The sequence below is a fragment of the Pseudophryne corroboree genome, chromosome 10, assembly GCF_028390025.1.
Source record: "Pseudophryne corroboree isolate aPseCor3 chromosome 10, aPseCor3.hap2, whole genome shotgun sequence".
Lineage (NCBI taxonomy): Eukaryota > Metazoa > Chordata > Amphibia > Anura > Myobatrachidae > Pseudophryne > Pseudophryne corroboree.
In genome coordinates this window covers 206,478,696-206,496,612 of record NC_086453.1, presented here as the reverse complement: position 1 = coordinate 206,496,612, position 17,917 = coordinate 206,478,696, and the positions used below count along the sequence as shown (strand labels likewise).

Genomic DNA, 17,917 nt, shown 5'->3' with positions numbered 1-17,917 from the left:
AAAAAATATCACCGATCTGAGAGAGATCTTTTACAATCTCATCTAGTGTGTACACTCAATGGGGGTCATTCCGAGTTGATCGTAGCTGTGCTAAATTTAGCACAGCTACGATCATGAACTCAGAAATGCGGGGGGACGCCCAGCACAGGGCTAGTTCGCCCCGCATGTCAGTGCAGCCAACCCCCCCTCCCCCCCGCAGAAGTGCAAAGGCATTGCAGAGCGGCGATGCCTTTGCACTTCAAGAGTAGCTCCTGGCCAGCGCAGCTTTAGCGTACTGGCCGGGATCTACTCGTCGCTCCCTGGCCCGCAGCTGCTGCTGGCCACTCCCCGCACGGTCCGGCCACGCCTGCGTTGACCGGACCGCGCCCCCTAAACGTCGGGCAAACGCCGCCGTTTCACCCCCTCCCGCCCATCGACCGCCTCTGCCTGTATATCAGGCAGAGGCGATCGTAGCGCAGCGACGGGCAGCCATGCGCCGGCACACTGCGGTGCAAAACTGCAGCGTGCGATTGGGTCAGAATGACCCCCAATGTCGTTAACGATGTGTGCTCCCGAGGGAGGTCCTCGTTAACGATAGGCATGCTGGGCGTTGTTCCCTCTGCCGTCGCTCCCTTCCCCGCTGTCATCGGCAAGTGTGTATGCACTTGCTGCTGGGTCCCTGCCACTACCAATATCGGCATCAGCAGGGACTCATTTAGTGTGCCTGTGCCTTTAGTTTGCTTAACAGTGTAGATATCTCTAATTGTGAACTGATGAAAAAGGTCCCTTGTGTGTATGTCTGTCGAGTTTCAGACTCCCAATGTTGAACAGAAGCACCTGAATGTTGGACATTGTTTCCACGGGCTAAAGCCCCCGTGTCGGCAATCATTGTGATTGTTAACAAAAAATAATGGAACCCTTTGTACAGCGCTGTGTAATGTGGTGACACAGTATCATTTGATTATATTACATTTGCAGGTACTTCATACATTGTGTAAGGGTTCATGGAGATACTTTGTGGTGTGATACAGTGGAAAACATTAGACACAGTGCATCAGTTTTATATTACAGCGTGTTTAGGGTGGCATTCTGTAAACCGTGGCTAATTACCTCCCTCGGGACAATCCAATTAGCCCCGATACAGGCACTTATCGGTGAACCAAATCTGCAATAAGCAGGCTTTTCTTCCACGATCGCGGTTGCAGAAACACACAGGTTTATGACTTTTTGCGGTACCCATGTGTTTTCGCACACAGACAGAAAAAAGGGGGCTAATTGGATAGCCCGAAAATTAAACCGACTTGAAAAAACAGTTTTTCACACTATGAAAATGTTTGCGGCTAATTGGATGCCCCCCTTAATGTTTTCACTTTCACTTTTGTATTTATAGACTCTAAACACAATACATGATTCATTAATGAAATCCCTCTGCTTAGACTAGTAGTAAGTGTCTGGTATTGGGCAGAATTATACAGTTGTAGTTGAACCACACCTACCATAACGCTGCTGTCTGTGTAAATATAAGACGTGGGACAGACAGGGCTGCATGAGTTATGGGGATCACATTGTAGCTTGTTTAGCTACTGGAAGAAATCCTCATTGTAACGTTTACAGTCTGAAAGTGTACTAGCAGCGAATGGAAACTTTTATCTCACGCCCTGTTCCACAGGCATAGCATTAGACCATGTTCTTTATTCCTGGCACACAAGGGTATTGGTCAGAAGCAGCAATTATACAGGTGTTGGGATTGTCAGAGGAACTACTCCCTAATGCGTGATCCCTCCTAGCAGCACTGGTCATTTGCAGAGCTCTGTGTGCAGTGAGTACATCCTGTGCTGCACTCCACCTACTGGGCAGGACCAGCATTATGTAATGTAATTAGTAAGTCTTAAGAGGCACTGCTGTGACTGCTCTACCTTTTCAGCCTGTATACCTGGACGAGGCGTAATTCATTTTGTGATCAGCTGGCAAGTTATCTGGGGAAGACTCTCCTTTGCGTTGGATCTGCTGAAGCTGTGGAGTGGCAGTTTTTCAAGCTTTCAATAGAAGCATTATATCATTGTGCTGCAAGTGGGATGGAAGATCACTGCACACACACACAGCTAACTTTAGCCCCACTGCAACGGTGTACGGACATGTGCAGCTCCTTTCACTTACGTCTCCAGGACCAGGCTCTACACAGAGTTTGGTTTTAGTGATGACTGGATAGATCTCTGTAATCTCCGCGCTCTCTTCCTGCCCTCTTTCACCTCTGACAGCAGTGTCAGCTGGGTTTTGCCAAGGTGGTTTTTACCCCCATTCCTTACAATGTCCTATAGTCAGTAGCATACTTTCTTTAGGAGGAATTACAGTTGTTCTACTTTCTGAGACACCTGGCGATTTTATGCAAAAGGCCATGAAGATTTATGACCGTGTGAAGTCTAGAAACATTCCCAAGAATACCTGGCAATGGTTAGTATGCAGCCAGCCCACCCCCTGCCATAGATAGGTTTTTGCTTTGTCAACATAAAGGAGTACAACGATGGGAACAAACTTGTTAAACTGAAACATGGAATACACAGATACCAGGGCAGCGTTCCAAGCCTGCTGCTGCCCAGTCTCTGCTTATTCTGCGATTGTTCATGTCTGATTCACCCAGAATGTGAACTGCTGGAAGGGATGGGCAGTAATGTTTGTATACTGTGCTTTTTTCTCTGTGTGCTTGTGTACATATTTTTTATGATACGGTTTTGTTTGTTTACTGTACTTTATTTGCAAATTTAAACAGTGTTCAGCATTCGCAATGGAATGAATTATAGGCCGTTTTGTTTTTTATACGTGTTCCCATAGAACTAATGCAGGCCAGTTGATCACCTTCACTGTGATATCTTTACTGATCAGTCTATGGTCCTCTTCATTCACCCGTCAGGGATAGGGGTTAAATCATTTTAAATGAATAGGAACAAATTGTTATATATCATTATTACATTGTTGAGTTACTACAGTAGTCCCCCCCCCCCCCCCCCCCCCACACACACACACACAAACGTGAGTGCAGTCAGCCATTAGATTGCAAGCTTAGTGGAGCAGTGCAATTGCATGCTACAGGAATGTAGTGTAAAGCGTATGCTATTTTTTTGTATGAACCACAATAGATTTGCTGTCCACTTACAAACAATAGGCCATGTATTTCCTCTTCAGCAGTTGTGAAACACCGTGCAGGGAATCCCAGTTCTACAACATCTGTGAGAAGTAGGTGGCCTGCGGTCAGGTGACCTTATTACAGATTGTCACTTTGTTTTTTTACCATATTACATACCACATTCACTTACCTGAAGGAGAAAATAAAATTAAAATAATATAAATTATATATATAATATATATATACATCCATACATACCGAGAAATATTTCAATAAATATAAACATTCTCTAATCAGTCAGGCCTATACATTCTAACCTAAACACTGCAAGCTCCAGTAAAAACGTTTGAATGCAAGCCATTCTCTGTAAGGTAACAATAGACTGGGTGAATTTATTTAGGTTTCTGAAGCCCTTGGCACAATCTGTTATACTGTAGGGTTTGGGAGATTTAAATAGGAACCCAATGTCAGCTGATTTTATTGTCACAGAAATAATTATATCCCAAGTCCTCTCCATCTGCTTATTAAAATGAGTTCTGCCTGTTTATGGCATTAAGTGCAAGCTCCATAAAGTGGCAATTGTTTAGTCTAGAAGACGCTTATCGCCATGTTTCTGACACCCTTTGTGTGTGTATACATACATAAAGATTTATTTTTATACTCTTGTATATTAAGTGGGGATTAGTGCCTCCTACAAATCAGTATTGCCAGCCATTGTACACATTTACGGATCCCATTGTTTCTTGACTGGACTGGCATGGTATATGCCAAATTAGCCTTTTATATATCCTGTATAATAAAAGGCTAATGCTGCTCCTCACCTCTATGGAGGGAATTCAATTGATTTACCTTATTCCTGTCACGAGATGGCGCCCAATGAAGCAATTCTTCAGTTGTTGCTCCATCTGTGCGCATACAGCCGCCAGCACTGACATTTTACTGTTATGAACCGTAATTTTGACAGGCTGGTAACTAGTATGTATGTATGTGTGTGTATATATATATATATATATATATATATATATATATATATATATATATATATATATATATATATGTCAAAGTCACACAGGCAGAACTCATGGGTCTGGTACAATAAATGAAAACACACTGCTTACAACCATCTAGAACATCAGTAAGACTTGCAGGGGTGAGCAGTGTGTTTTCATTTATTGTACATATACTGTGTGTGTGTGTGTGTGTGTGTGTGTGTGTGTGTGTGTGTGTGTATGTATATGTGTGTATGTATATGTGTGTGTGTGTGTGTATGTATGTATATATATATATATATATATATATATTTTGCTTGAGGAGGGCAACGGGGCCCCCTAACTAGAGTGCCGCATCATGACTCTATGTATATGTATGTACGTATGCATATGATGTATATGTACATGTAGAGGAAGAAAGGTGTTTATTTCCTACAGTAATGAAAATGATGGGTTCTTCTATATGTATTAAATAGCTTGATATATTCAGTCTCTTTTTTTACTTCTTTTCCTTACTGACCACTGAAAATATTACTAATCTTTTACAGATTGCCCTAATTAGCATCTAGCAGTAATGTGCAGGTTATCCCCAGCATGTTTGAACAGAATTAACTGATAAATTCTGTGTCTTTAGTGCAGTATTTAAAACCATTCACACTAACATAAGTGCTATACCCATAATAAAGGTTTCAGTACATCTATTTTATTTTGTTTTATTTTTTTTTCTAGCCCAGAGTCTCAAAGCGTCCAGACATTTACAGCCTAATTCTATGCCACCACCTAATGATTATATGTAAATGTCACAGAAGTACATGGAATTATCCCTTTTTCTTTATTTTTTCTTTATTTTGTAATGGTTTGGGGCAAAACAATGTGACAGCCACTGCATGTAAATATTTTCTCTGCACCTTCTGACACAGTTAGCTGCTTGCATAAAGTGTGTACTTGTGGAGAATGTATTAACTTGTTGATTCCTAAATGGTCGTAAGCTCTGTAAAATGACGACCAATATGAATAAAAGACAAAAAAGCAGAGTGATGGTGCAACAATCCCTTAGTGAAAGTTATTGTACCCTCTATAATCAGCTGAGTAGTATTGACTGTAATAATAGCAATGTATTGCCAAAAAGCTCACAGCATAGTTAGATTGTATTTGCACTAATAATCCCCTCTCACACCCCCTGGTTAGTGGGGTACACTTGTATCCTAAGTCATCTTGTGACTATCAAACTTTCAAGCAAAACAAAGTTTAATGATGGACACAGGGTTCTGCCCAGGGCTCATCATTTTGTCCTTTCCCATATTGGGTTCAAATAGCACAATTACTATGCAGTAGCTGCTGCCTGACTGATGGTATTATCCTGAATCCAGGTGTGATTACGGGCTTAGATATTTTCTCGGACTCATACTTGACAAGATCTGGAACATTTAAAACCAAACAAACAAAAAAAACTAAAAACCTTATTATTCACTCATCATAGTAGTAATGTACGTCTGTACTCATGAACCAATCAATGTATGTGGCGAATGTATGGCATCATTGGGCATTGTTTCTAGTAATCTCAATTGTTACATTAATGTTCTAAGATGTCCTGGGCATCACTTGCAGTGTTCAGCGGCAAACTGCCAACAGTGATTGCTTCTGATTGGTTCGTGAAGTCGTTTTTTTTTCCCTTTTGAACAACCCACCGTATGTACAGGGAGTAATATGAGGATGAGGAGCAGACCAATTTAGCCCAGCTTATGTGCGCCTGTATTCCACTCCTGCTCGGACAAAGGATTTTACCTCAGAGCCGGTGTCCTGCATATGGTGCACAGGCTGCTGTTACTCCATGAAGATGTTTGCCATCTATCTATCTTCCAAATGTGCCGACGTTGTCCTGAAACATGTGACCTCACTGTGTGCTCATCACTCGAGGGTCTTCAGTGATTTGGATATGCAGCCAGTCAAAATGTACAGCACAATATTTATATAAATGTTGTGACGGCCAGTTCCACTGTTGCGATATGCCGTGTGCCTGTGCTGCACTTTTACCTATTGTATACACAGTAGTTTACCTGGCAAACTTGGTATAAGGGCACCAACAGAACTATGAAACTTTTCTTATGTTTTCCTACTCGTAATTACAGATACATAGTTACATTATTGAAAGATTCATGTTTCATCTTTTATTATTTACGTTTCTAGGCATATCCAGGACCCAGCAAGCCAGCTGCTAACGTGGAACAAGCCACCAAAAAGTGTATTGGTGATCAAAAAGGTCAGAGACACGAGTGTACTGCAGCCTTTCAAAGAGCTGTGTGTGTTTCTCACAGAGGTAAGTCAGATCATGGGTGACTGCACTATTTGCTCTGTGTGCTTTATATGTTGGTAATGAGCCTTCTCACTCGGGGATAAAGCACGGAACAAACATCTAGTTATCTGTGCTACCAAAAGGAAATGATGTACAAGAGTTGGGAATAACTCTCCGAGGGATGCATTTAAATTGCCGGCGGGCAGGATCCCGGCGGTCAGGATACTAATGCCGGAATCCCGCCAGCCGGAATCCCACTCTACGACACCCAGATCCTTTGGCAAGCGCGCCGAGCCCACAGCGTAGTGAGTGCTGCAAGCCTGCAAGGGGACTCTTAGGGTGTGTATGTGTACACATGGTGAGATATTTTCTTTCGATTTTGCCTATATAGTCAAAATCGCAAGAAAAGTTAGTGCAGATCGCAAGGTGAAAGTCACCTTGCGATCCCGATTCGATCCCGATGCGCAGTCCCGCCAGGTCGGCATCGCAAGAAAAGATACTGTGCAGGCAAGTCAATCCTTGCTAGATCGGTGTACTATCTAGTTCATCTCACATGTCAATTACATCTCACATAAGCCAAAATCTCACATAAGCCAAAATCGTAAGCACACACAGTCCATATCTCAAGAAAAGTTAGTCAAAATATGTGCTATCTGGGCTACAGGGAGTTCAAAGGAAATCGCAAGTGAAAATCGGGCATAGCAAGGATCTCACCGCGTGTAGAGCTCGCCCCGCTGCTGCCATTCCTGCTGGTGTGATGCCGCTGTCGGGATATTGACAGCCGGCATCCCATCCGCCGGTAAAGCAAATAGCAAATCAGTCTTGTGTCAAAGGACTTTGTAAAAACCGCTCTTAGAGTTTGTACATGGGCACATGCTTCACTCTTTAGTGACATAATTTCATTTTGTATCTCTATAATGTTTAATAGTTTTATCAGTTTGCTTGTCTGGCAGCAAAGTCGTACTTACGCTCATCAATCCATAGTGATGATTTCTCTATACAAAATGAATCTAGGAAGACCGCATAGCTTATTCATTCACTGGGGAATTCCCCTTCTCCAAGTTGTAGAATCACACCACACCATACTAGCAGGCATCTAGCCGTCTTCAATAACCACTTGCCAATGGCCTCCTACCTTGTGACTGTTGGACAGGGAGATGTGCCAGCTGGGCCCGGTGTCTGCTGAATGGCACATGTCCTGGGAAAGGGGCCCTCCCTATTCTCACTCTCTTGAAGAGTAAAGGTCTACTTTTGGAAGATATGGGCTTCTAGGTTGCGGTATCCCCTAGTCTCTTATTAAATAAAATAGCATAGGATCATTTATGTACTTCTGTACTTGGTGCTTATTAAATTGGTCACAGATAAGCAGTCATTTCTATCTATTTTCATTTAGCAAAAGAACATGATTGTGTATGTTGAGAAGAAAGTATTGGAAGACCCCGCCATTGCGAATGATGAGATTTTTGGACCAGTAAAGAAGAAGTTTTGCACTTTTAGAGAAGGTGAGAATAGCATGCACTCTTATCTGCTCTTATTGTTACTGTATGTACATGTCCGGACTGTATTCTGTTATGTAAACGTCATCTTATCCTATAAACAAAAACACTTTGTGCAATTATGTAGCTGGCTCTCCTTGTCCTACTGTACACTAGTAATTGTGTCCTAGTGCTGATCTCTGCATTATAACAGTGTATCAGATGCAGCCAATGCTTTCTCAGCATCACATTATAACAGTGTAAGTTTGCATATGTGCAGTTCTGTATGCTTCATAGTAGATGAACTGTTTTATCAGCTTGAAAACAAAACTTTTACTACAGTTGAGGATAACTTTTACATGGAATAAATATTCACTGATCTTAAGAACATATATTCACCCACAGGTGCTAAGGTGCTTAAATATAAATATTACGTTCCTTAGTAGATGATATGCATTCACATCCTCTTTCCAAGTAGTCTCTTCATATACATATACATATGATCCGTCCAATCCTCAGCAGCTCATCTCAGAAGAACAAATGTGCACAATAGTGTAATTCTGGATAGAATAAAACACACAATCCATATGTAACTTAGACTCCTACACAGCATTATGGGCTACACAGTGGGTAGACAAAAGCAGGGGTATCCCTCCTGTGGTGGTTGCAGAGTGCTCATCTTCTAGAGGGCCGCTGATTCGGCATTCAGGACTGGGTCCTGGTGACCACGGATGCCAGCCTGCGAGGCTGGGGAGCAGTCACACAGGGAAGGAATATCCAGGGCTTATGGTCAAGCCTGGAGACATCACTTCACATAAATATCCTGAAGCTAAGGGCCATTTACAATGCTCTAAGCTTAACAAGACCTCTGCTTCAAGGTCAGCCGGTGTTGATCCAGTCGGACAACATTACGGCAGTCACCCACGTAAACAGGCAGGGTGCCACGGGAAGCAGGAGGGCAATGGCAGAAGCTGCAAGGATTCTCCGCTGGGCGGAAAATCATGTAATAGCACTGTCAACAGTATTCATTCCGGGAGTGGACAACTGGGAAGCAGACTTCCTCAGCACGGCCTCCACCCGGGAGAGTGGGGACTTCACCCAGAAGTCGTCCACATGATTAAAAAACTCGACAGGTATTGCGCCAGGTCAAGAGACCCTCAGGCAATAGTTGTAGACGCTCTGGTAACACCGTGGGTGTACCAGTCAGTATATGTGTTCCCTCATCTGCCTCTCATACCCAAGGTACTGAGATTGATAAGATGGAGAGGAGTAAGCACTATATTCGTGGCTCCGGATGGGCCAAAAAGGACTTGGTAACCGGAACTTCAAGAGAGGCTCACGGAGGATCCGTGGCCTCTACCTCTAAGAAGGGACCTGCTCCAGCAAGGATCCTGTCTGTTCCAAGACTTACCGCGGCTGCGTTTGACGGCATGGCGTTTGAACACCGGATCCTGAAGAAAAAAGGCATTCCGGATGAAGTCATCCCTATCCTGATCAAAAGCCAGGAAGGATGTAACCGCAAAAACATTTTCTCTATCGTCCTAGTGGATGCTGGGGTTCCTGAAAGGACCATGGGGGAACAGCGGCTCCGCAGGAGACAGGGCACAAAAAGTAAAGCTTTTTCAGATCAGGTGGTGTGCACTGGCTCCTCCCCCTATGACCCTCCTCCAGACTCCAGTTAGATTTTTGTGCCCGGCCGAGAAGGGTGCAATCTAGGTGGCTCTCCTAAAGAGCTGCTTAGAAAAAGTTTAGCTAGGTTTTTTATTTTACAGTGATTCCTGCTGGCAACAGGATCACTGCAGCGAGGGACTGAGGGGAGAAGGAGTCAACTCACCTGCGTGCAGGATGGATTGGCTTCTTGGCTACTGGACATCAAGCTCCAGAGGGACGATCACAGGTACAGCCTGGATGGTCACCGGAGCCGCGCCGCCGGCCCCCTTGCAGATGCTGAAGTCAGAAGAGGTCCAGAATCGGCGGCTGAAGACTCCTGCAGTCTTCTAAAGGTAGCGCACAGCACTGCAGCTGTGCGCCATTTTCCTCTCAGCACACTTCACACGGCAGTCACTGAGGGTGCAGGGCGCTGGGAGGGGGGCGCCCTGGGAGGCAAATGAATACCTATAAAGGCTAAAAATACCTCACATATAGCCCCTAGAGGCTATATGGAGATATTTAACCCCTGCCTGATTTTTCTAAATAGCGGGAGACGAGCCCGCCAGAAAAGGGGCGGGGCCTATCTCCTCAGCACACGGCGCCATTTCCTCTCACAGCTCCGCTGGTCAGGACGGCTCCCAAGTCTCTCCCCTGCACTGCACTACAGAAACAGGGTAAAACAGAGAGGGGGGGGGCAAATTTATGGCGATATTTTGATATAACAAAGCAGCTATAAGGGAGCACTTATTATAAGGCTATCCCTGATATATATATATATATAGCGCTTTTGGTGTGTGCTGGCAAACTCTCCCTCTGTCTCCCCAAAGGGCTAGTGGGTCCTGTCTTCGTTAGGAGCATTCCCTGTGTGTCTGCTGTGTGTCGGTACGTGTGTGTCGACATGTATGAGGACGATATTGGTGTGGAGGCGGAGCAATTGCCAAATATGAGGATGTCACCCCCTAGGGAGTCGACACCAGAATGGATGCCTTTATTTATGGAACTACGGGATAGTGTCAACACGCTAAAGCAGTCGTTTGACGACATGAGGCGGCCGGACAATCAATTAGTGCCTGTCCAGGCGACTCAAACACCGTCAGGGGCTGTGAAACGCCCTTTGCCTCAGTCGGTCGACACAGACCCAGACGCAGGCACTGACTCCAGTGGTGACGGTGACGATTCAACCGTATTTTCCAGTAGGGCCACACGTTATATGATTTTGGCAATGAAGGAGGCGTTACATTTAGCTGATACTACAGGTACCACTAAACAGGGTATTATGTGGGGTGTGAAAAAACTACCTATAGTTTTTCCTGAATCAGAAGAATTAAATGACGTGTGTAATGAAGCGTGGGTTGCCCCTGATAAAAAGCTGATAATTTCAAAGAAATTATTGGCATTATACCCTTTCCCGCCAGAGGTTAGGGAGCGCTGGGAAACACCTCCTAGGGTGGACAAGGCGCTAACACGCTTATCTAAACAAGTGGCGTTACCCTCTCCTGAGACGGCCGCACTTAAAGATCCATCAGATAGGAGGATGGAAAATATCCAAAAAAGTATATACACACATGCAGGTGTTATACTACGACCAGCTGTAGCGACTGCCTGGATGGGCAGTGCTGGGGTAGTTTGGTCAGAGTCCCTGATTGAAAATATTGATACCCTGGACAGGGACAATATTTTACTGTCGTTAGAACAAATAAAGGATGCATTTCTTTATATGCGTGATGCACAGAGGGATATCTGCACACTGGCATCACGGGTAAGTGCTATGTCCATTTCGGCCAGAAGAGCTTTATGGACGCGACAGTGGACAGGCGATGCGGATTCAAAACGGCATATGGAAGTTTTGCCGTATAAAGGGGAGGAGTTATTTGGAGTCGGTCTATCAGATTTGGTGGCCACGGCTACAGCCGGGAAATCCACCTTTCTACCTCAAGTCACTCCCCAACAGAAAAAGGCACCGACTTTTCAACCGCAGCCCTTTCGTTCCTTTAAAAATAAGAGAGCAAAGGGCTATTCATATCTGCCACGAGGCAGAGGTCGAGGGAAGAGACAGCAACACGCAGCTCCTTCCCAGGAACAGAAGCCCTCCCCGGCTTCTACAAAAGCCTCAGCATGACGCTGGGGCTTCTCAAGCGGACTCGGGGACGGTGGGCGGTCGTCTCAAAAATTACAGCGCGCAGTGGGCTCACTCGCAGGTAGATCCCTGGATCCTGCAGATAATATCTCAAGGGTACAGGTTGGAATTAGAGACAGATCCACCTCGCCGTTTCCTGAAGTCTGCTTTACCAACGTCCCCCTCCGAAAGGGAGACGGTTTTGGAAGCCATTCACAAGCTGTACTCTCAGCAGGTGATAGTCAAGGTACCTCTTCTACAACAAGGGAAGGGGTATTATTCCACTCTTTTTGTGGTACCGAAGCCGGATGGCTCGGTAAGGCCTATTCTAAATCTGAAGTCCTTGAACCTGTACATAAAGAAGTTCAAGTTCAAGATGGAGTCACTCAGAGCAGTGATAGCGAACCTGGAAGAGGGGGACTTTATGGTATCCTTGGACATCAAGGATGCGTATCTCCACGTTCCAATTTACCCCTCACACCAGGGGTACCTCAGGTTCGTTGTACAAAACTGTCACTATCAGTTTCAGACGCTGCCGTTCGGATTGTCCACGGCACCTCGGATCTTTACAAAGGTAATGGCCGAGATGATGATTCTTCTTCGAAGAAAAGGCATATTAATTATCCCATACTTGGACGATCTCCTAATAAGGGCGAGGTCCAGAGAACAGCTAGAGATGGGATTAGCACTGTCTCAAGAAGTGCTAAAACAGCACGGGTGGATTCTGAATATTCCAAAATCCCAGTTAATGCCGACAACTCGTCTGCTGTTCCTAGGGATGATTCTGGACACGGTTCAGAAAAAGGTTTTTCTCCCGGAGGAAAAAGCCAAGGAGTTATCCGACCTTGTCAGGAACCTCCTAAAACCAGGAAAGGTGTCTGTACATCAATGCACAAGAGTCCTGGGAAAAATGGTGGCTTCTTACGAAGCAATTCCATTCGGCAGATTCCACGCAAGAATTTTCCAAAGGGATCTGTTGGACAAATGGTCAGGGTCGCATCTTCAGATGCACCTACGGATAACCCTGTCTCCAAGGACAAGGGTGTCTCTTCTGTGGTGGTTGCAGAGTCCTCATCTATTGGAGGGCCGCAGATTCGGCATACAGGATTGGATCCTGGTGACCACGGACGCCAGCCTGAGAGGCTGGGGAGCAGTCACACAAGGAAGAAACTTCCAGGGAGTATGGACGAGCCTGGAAACGTCTCTTCACATAAACATTCTGGAACTAAGAGCAATATACAATGCTCTAAGCCAGGCAGAACCTCTGCTTCAGGGAAAACCGGTATTGATCCAGTCGGACAACATCACGGCAGTCGCCCATGTGAACAGACAGGGCGGCACAAGAAGCAGGAGTGCAATGGCAGAAGCTGCAAGGATTCTTCGCTGGGCAGAGAATCATGTGATAGCACTGTCAGCAGTGTTCATCCCGGGAGTGGACAACTGGGAAGCAGACTTCCTCAGCAGACACGATCTTCACCCGGGAGAGTGGGGACTTCATCCAGAAGTCTTCCACATGCTGGTAACCCGTTGGGAAAGACCAATGGTGGACATGATGGCGTCTCGCCTCAACAAAAAACTGGACAGGTATTGCGCCAGGTCAAGAGATCCGCAGGCAATAGCTGTGGACGCGCTGGTAACGCCTTGGGTGTACCAGTCGGTGTATGTGTTTCCTCCTCTGCCTCTCATACCAAAAGTATTGAGAATTATACGGCAAAGAGGCGTAAGAACGATACTAGTGGTTCCGGATTGGCCAAGAAGGACTTGGTACCCGGAACTTCAAGAGATGATCACGGAAGATCCGTGGCCTCTACCTCTAAGGAGGGACTTGCTTCAGCAGGGTCCCTGTCTGTTTCAAGACTTACCGCGGCTGCGTTTGACGGCATGGCGGTTGAACGCCGGATCCTAAAGGAAAAAGGCATGCCGGAAGAAGTCATTCCTACTTTGATTAAAGCAAGGAAGGAAGTAACCGTGCAACATTATCACCGAATTTGGCGAAAATATGTTGCGTGGTGCGAAGATCGGAGTGCTCCGACGGAGGAATTTCAACTGGGTCGATTCCTACATTTCCTGCAATCAGGATTGTCTATGGGTCTCAAATTGGGATCTATTAAGGTTCAAATTTCGGCCCTGTCGATTTTCTTTCAAAAAGAATTGGCTTCAGTCCCTGAAGTCCAGACCTTTGTTAAGGGAGTGCTGCATATACAGCCTCCTGTGGTGCCTCCAGTGGCACCGTGGGATCTCAATGTGGTTTTGGACTTTCTAAAATCTCATTGGTTTGAACCACTAAATAAGGTGGATTTGAAATATCTCACTTGGAAAGTGACCATGCTTCTAGCCCTGGCTTCTGCCAGGAGAGTATCAGAATTGGCAGCTTTATCTTACAAAAGCCCATATCTGATTTTCCATTCGGACAGGGCAGAACTGCGGACTCGTCCGCATTTTCTCCCTAAGGTGGTGTCAGCATTTCATCTGAACCAGCCTATTGTAGTGCCTGCGGCTACAAGTGACTTGGAGGACTCCAAGTTACTGGACGTTGTCAGAGCATTAAAAATATATATTGCAAGGACAGCTGGAGTCAGAAAATCTGACTCGTTGTTTATATTGTATGCACCCAACAAGATGGGTGCTCCTGCGTCTAAGCAGACGATTGCTCGTTGGATCTGTAGCACAATCCAACTTGCACATTCTGTGGCAGGCCTGCCACAGCCTAAATCTGTAAAGGCCCACTCCACAAGGAAGGTGGGCTCATCTTGGGCGGCTGCCCGAGGGGTCTCGGCATTACAACTTTGCCGAGCAGCTACGTGGTCAGGGGAGAACACGTTTGTAAAATTTTACAAATTTGATACTCTGGCTAAGGAGGACCTGGAGTTCTCTCATTCGGTGCTGCAGAGTCATCCGCACTCTCCCGCCCGTTTGGGAGCTTTGGTATAATCCCCATGGTCCTTTCAGGAACCCCAGCATCCACTAGGACGATAGAGAAAATAAGATTTTACTTACCGATAAATCTATTTCTCGGAGTCCGTAGTGGATGCTGGGCGCCCATCCCAAGTGCGGATTATCTGCATAAATTGTACATAGTTATTGTTAACTAATTCGGGTTATTGTTGAAGGAAGCCATCTTTCAGAGGCTCCGCTGTTATCATACTGTTAACTGGGTTTAGATCACAAGTTGTACGGTGTGATTGGTGTGGCTGGTATGAGTCTTACCCGGGATTCAAAATCCTCCCTTATTGTGTACGCTCGTCCGGGCACAGTACCTAACTGGAGTCTGGAGGAGGGTCATAGGGGGAGGAGCCAGTGCACACCACCTGATCTGAAAAAGCTTTACTTTTTGTGCCCTGTCTCCTGCGGAGCCGCTGTACCCCCATGGTCCTTTCAGGAACCCCAGCATCCACTACGGACTCCGAGAAATAGATTTATCGGTAAGTAAAATCTTATTATCGCCGCAATTGGCGAAAATATGTTGCGTAGTGCGAGGCCAGTAAGGCCCGACGGAGGAAATTCAACTGGGTCGATTCCTGCATTTCCTGCAGACAGGAGTGTCTATGGGCCTGAAATTGGGGTCCATTAAGGTTCGGATTTCGGCCCTGTCAATTTTCTTCCAAAAAAGAACTAGCTTCAGTCCCTGAAGTTTAGACGTTTGTAAAAGGGGTACTGCATATACAGCCTCCTTTTGTGCCTCCAGTGGAAATTTGGGATCTCAATGTAGTTTGGGTTCCAAAAGTCACATTGGTTTGAACCACTTAAATCTGTGGAGTTAAAATATCTCGCATGGAAAGTGGTCATGCTGTTGGCCCTGGCCTAGACCAGGCGCGTGTCAGGATTGGCGGCTTTATCCTGTAAAAGCCCTTATCTGATTTTCCATTCGGACAGGGCGGAATTGAGGACTCGTCCTCAGTTTCTCCCTAAGGTGGTTCCAGCGTTTTCACCTGAACCAACCTATTGTGGTGCCTGCGGCTACTAGGGACTTGGAGGAATCCAAGTTGCTGGATGTTGTCAGGGCCCTGAAAATATGTTCCAGGACGGCTGGAGTCAGGAAATCTGACTCGCTGTTTATCCTGTATGCACCCAACATGCTGGGTGCTCCTGCTTCTAAGCAGACTATTGCTCGTTGGATTTGTAGTACAATTCAGCTTGCACATTCTGTGGCAGGCCTGCCACAGCTAAAATCTGTAAAAGCCCGTTCCACAAGGAAAGTGGGCTCATCTTGGGCGGCTGCCCGAGGGATCTCGGCTTTACAACTTTGCCGAGCAGCTACTTGGTCAGGGGCAAACACGTTTGCTAAATTCTACAAATTTGATACCCTGGCTGAGGAGGACCTGGAGTTCTCTCATTCGGTGCTGCAGAGTCATCCGCACTCTCCCGCCCGTTTGGGAGCTTTGGTATAATCCCCATGGTCCTTACGGAGTCCCCAGCATCCACTTAGGACGTTAGAGAAAATAAGAATTTACTTACCGATAATTCTATTTCTCGTAGTCCGTAGTGGATGCTGGGCGCCCATCCCAAGTGCGGATTGTCTGCAATACTTGTACATAGTTATTGTTACAAAAATCGGGTTATTATTGTTGGGAGCCATCTTTTCAGAGGCTCCTCTGTTGTCATACTGTTAACTGGGTTCAGATCACAAGTTATACGGTGTGATTGGTGTGGCTGGTATGAGTCTTACCCGGGATTCAAAATCCTTCCTTATTGTGTACGCTCGTCCGGGCACAGTTTCCTAACTGAGGCTTGGAGGAGGGTCATAGGGGGAGGAGCCAGTGCACACCAGTTAGTCCTAAAGCTTTCTTTAGATGTGCCCAGTCTCCTGCGGAGCCGCTATTCCCCATGGTCCTTATGGAGTCCCCAGCATCCACTACGGACTACGAGAAATAGAATTATCGGTAAGTAAATTCTTATTTTTTCTCAGGGAGTTTGGTTGTACTTCTCACTCACTGCCTTGTGTGAAAACTGAGGCAGTGTGTTACTACAGAGGGTAGCACCAATCTCACAAATTGCAGCTTCTGATTGTCCAGTTCACAGAAAATGTTTAATCATGGACGTTGGTATAAAGGCCTTACCCTCTTACATTGCATCATGTAGCACTGCAAGTGATTGGAGCAAATATTCAGAGATTTATATTTGGGAAGGGGTGTGTGCTCAGTGTGCAAGTAAAGCTGCCGAATATTTGTTTGATACATGCAGCCACTATTTTCCCTGCATGCAAACAAATAAATGCCTTTGCATTACTTACTGTACATTGTTGCATGGTTTATTCCAGGAGCAATTTTTTTTTTTAATTTTCTTCTAAACTGAATCAGGCTCATTATGTCTTGGTTGGTATCAAAATCATTGTCCCAGTAATTGAGGCAGCAATGCTAACCACTGCCTCACTGTACTGCTCCTTAATAGAGTGTAATGGGGCATTAACACATAGCCAGTCTAGCTGGATCAATCATGGCTTATTGCTGGTTGCACTTTTATACCATGCTAGTATTGGATGTTTGTTCTTCTTAAACCTGTTGTATTTACAGATGTGTCCTCATACATCTTGCCTCAATACTCAGCTAACGGGTCCCGTGCGGGTGTCTTTTTGCTAAAAATGCATGTTATTCGTCTTGCTATGCGAATAAGATGAATAAGCAGACTCTGCTGATTAAAATTATATTCGGCGTGCCTATATTCTGTGTGTGACCGTGGCTGTATCTGCATACGTATTGTTACATTTTGCTATGCTGTGTAGCAATTTGTATGCAGATACAGCCACGATCACAGAATATAGGCATGACGCATATCATTTTAATCAGCAAAAGCTGATAGTGCGTCCTATTCTTATCGTTTTATGAATAAGACGCATTTTAAAAAACTGAAAAAAACTCTCGGTGCTACCAAGGCGTGGCATGGTTAGAAGGGCTGTTTAACGGGCAGGGAGGCTAGATGTAGGTGGACACATCTGTATTATTTATGTAATTCAGTCATCAGTCTTCATTAACAGCTCTGCACGTGGTGATTTTGTCTGCAGTTCAGTAAGATGGAAATGTTCTCAGAATGAAGAGAACTGTCATGTCTGTTAACTCTATCTTTTTTAATGCTTTACTAGATTTTGATGACATCTCTAACCAGATTGACTTCATTATTTGCCTTGGAGGAGATGGGACCTTGCTGTATGCTTCATCACTGTTTCAGGTTTGTTCTGGTCTTATGCTTATTAATGTGATTGGCACTGATAATTCCAGTGACTGAGATGTGTGGCGTGATGAATATGCCACTTTCTAGTACCTTTGGTCTGTTAAACTAAAAGAGAACTTTTTTTCCCTT

The 17,917-nt window shown here is 45.2% G+C and overlaps 1 protein-coding gene across 6 annotated transcripts in view; it reads left to right on the top strand.

The window, feature by feature from the left end:
- The window catches only part of NADK (NAD kinase), a 171,656-nt gene that overhangs the window by 107,494 nt on the left and 46,245 nt on the right, over positions 1-17,917 (top strand). For 5 of the 6 annotated variants that reach the window (XM_063943045.1, XM_063943043.1, XM_063943044.1 and 2 more), the window contains exons 4-6: positions 6,277-6,406; positions 7,776-7,884; positions 17,700-17,785. In XM_063943045.1, the coding sequence (XP_063799115.1) occupies positions 6,277-6,406; positions 7,776-7,884; positions 17,700-17,785 (325 nt within the window). Of the gene's footprint in view, positions 1-1,839; positions 2,431-6,276; positions 6,407-7,775; positions 7,885-17,699; positions 17,786-17,917 lie in introns of those variants that run through there. The other variant, XM_063943048.1, reaches the window with a different exon arrangement.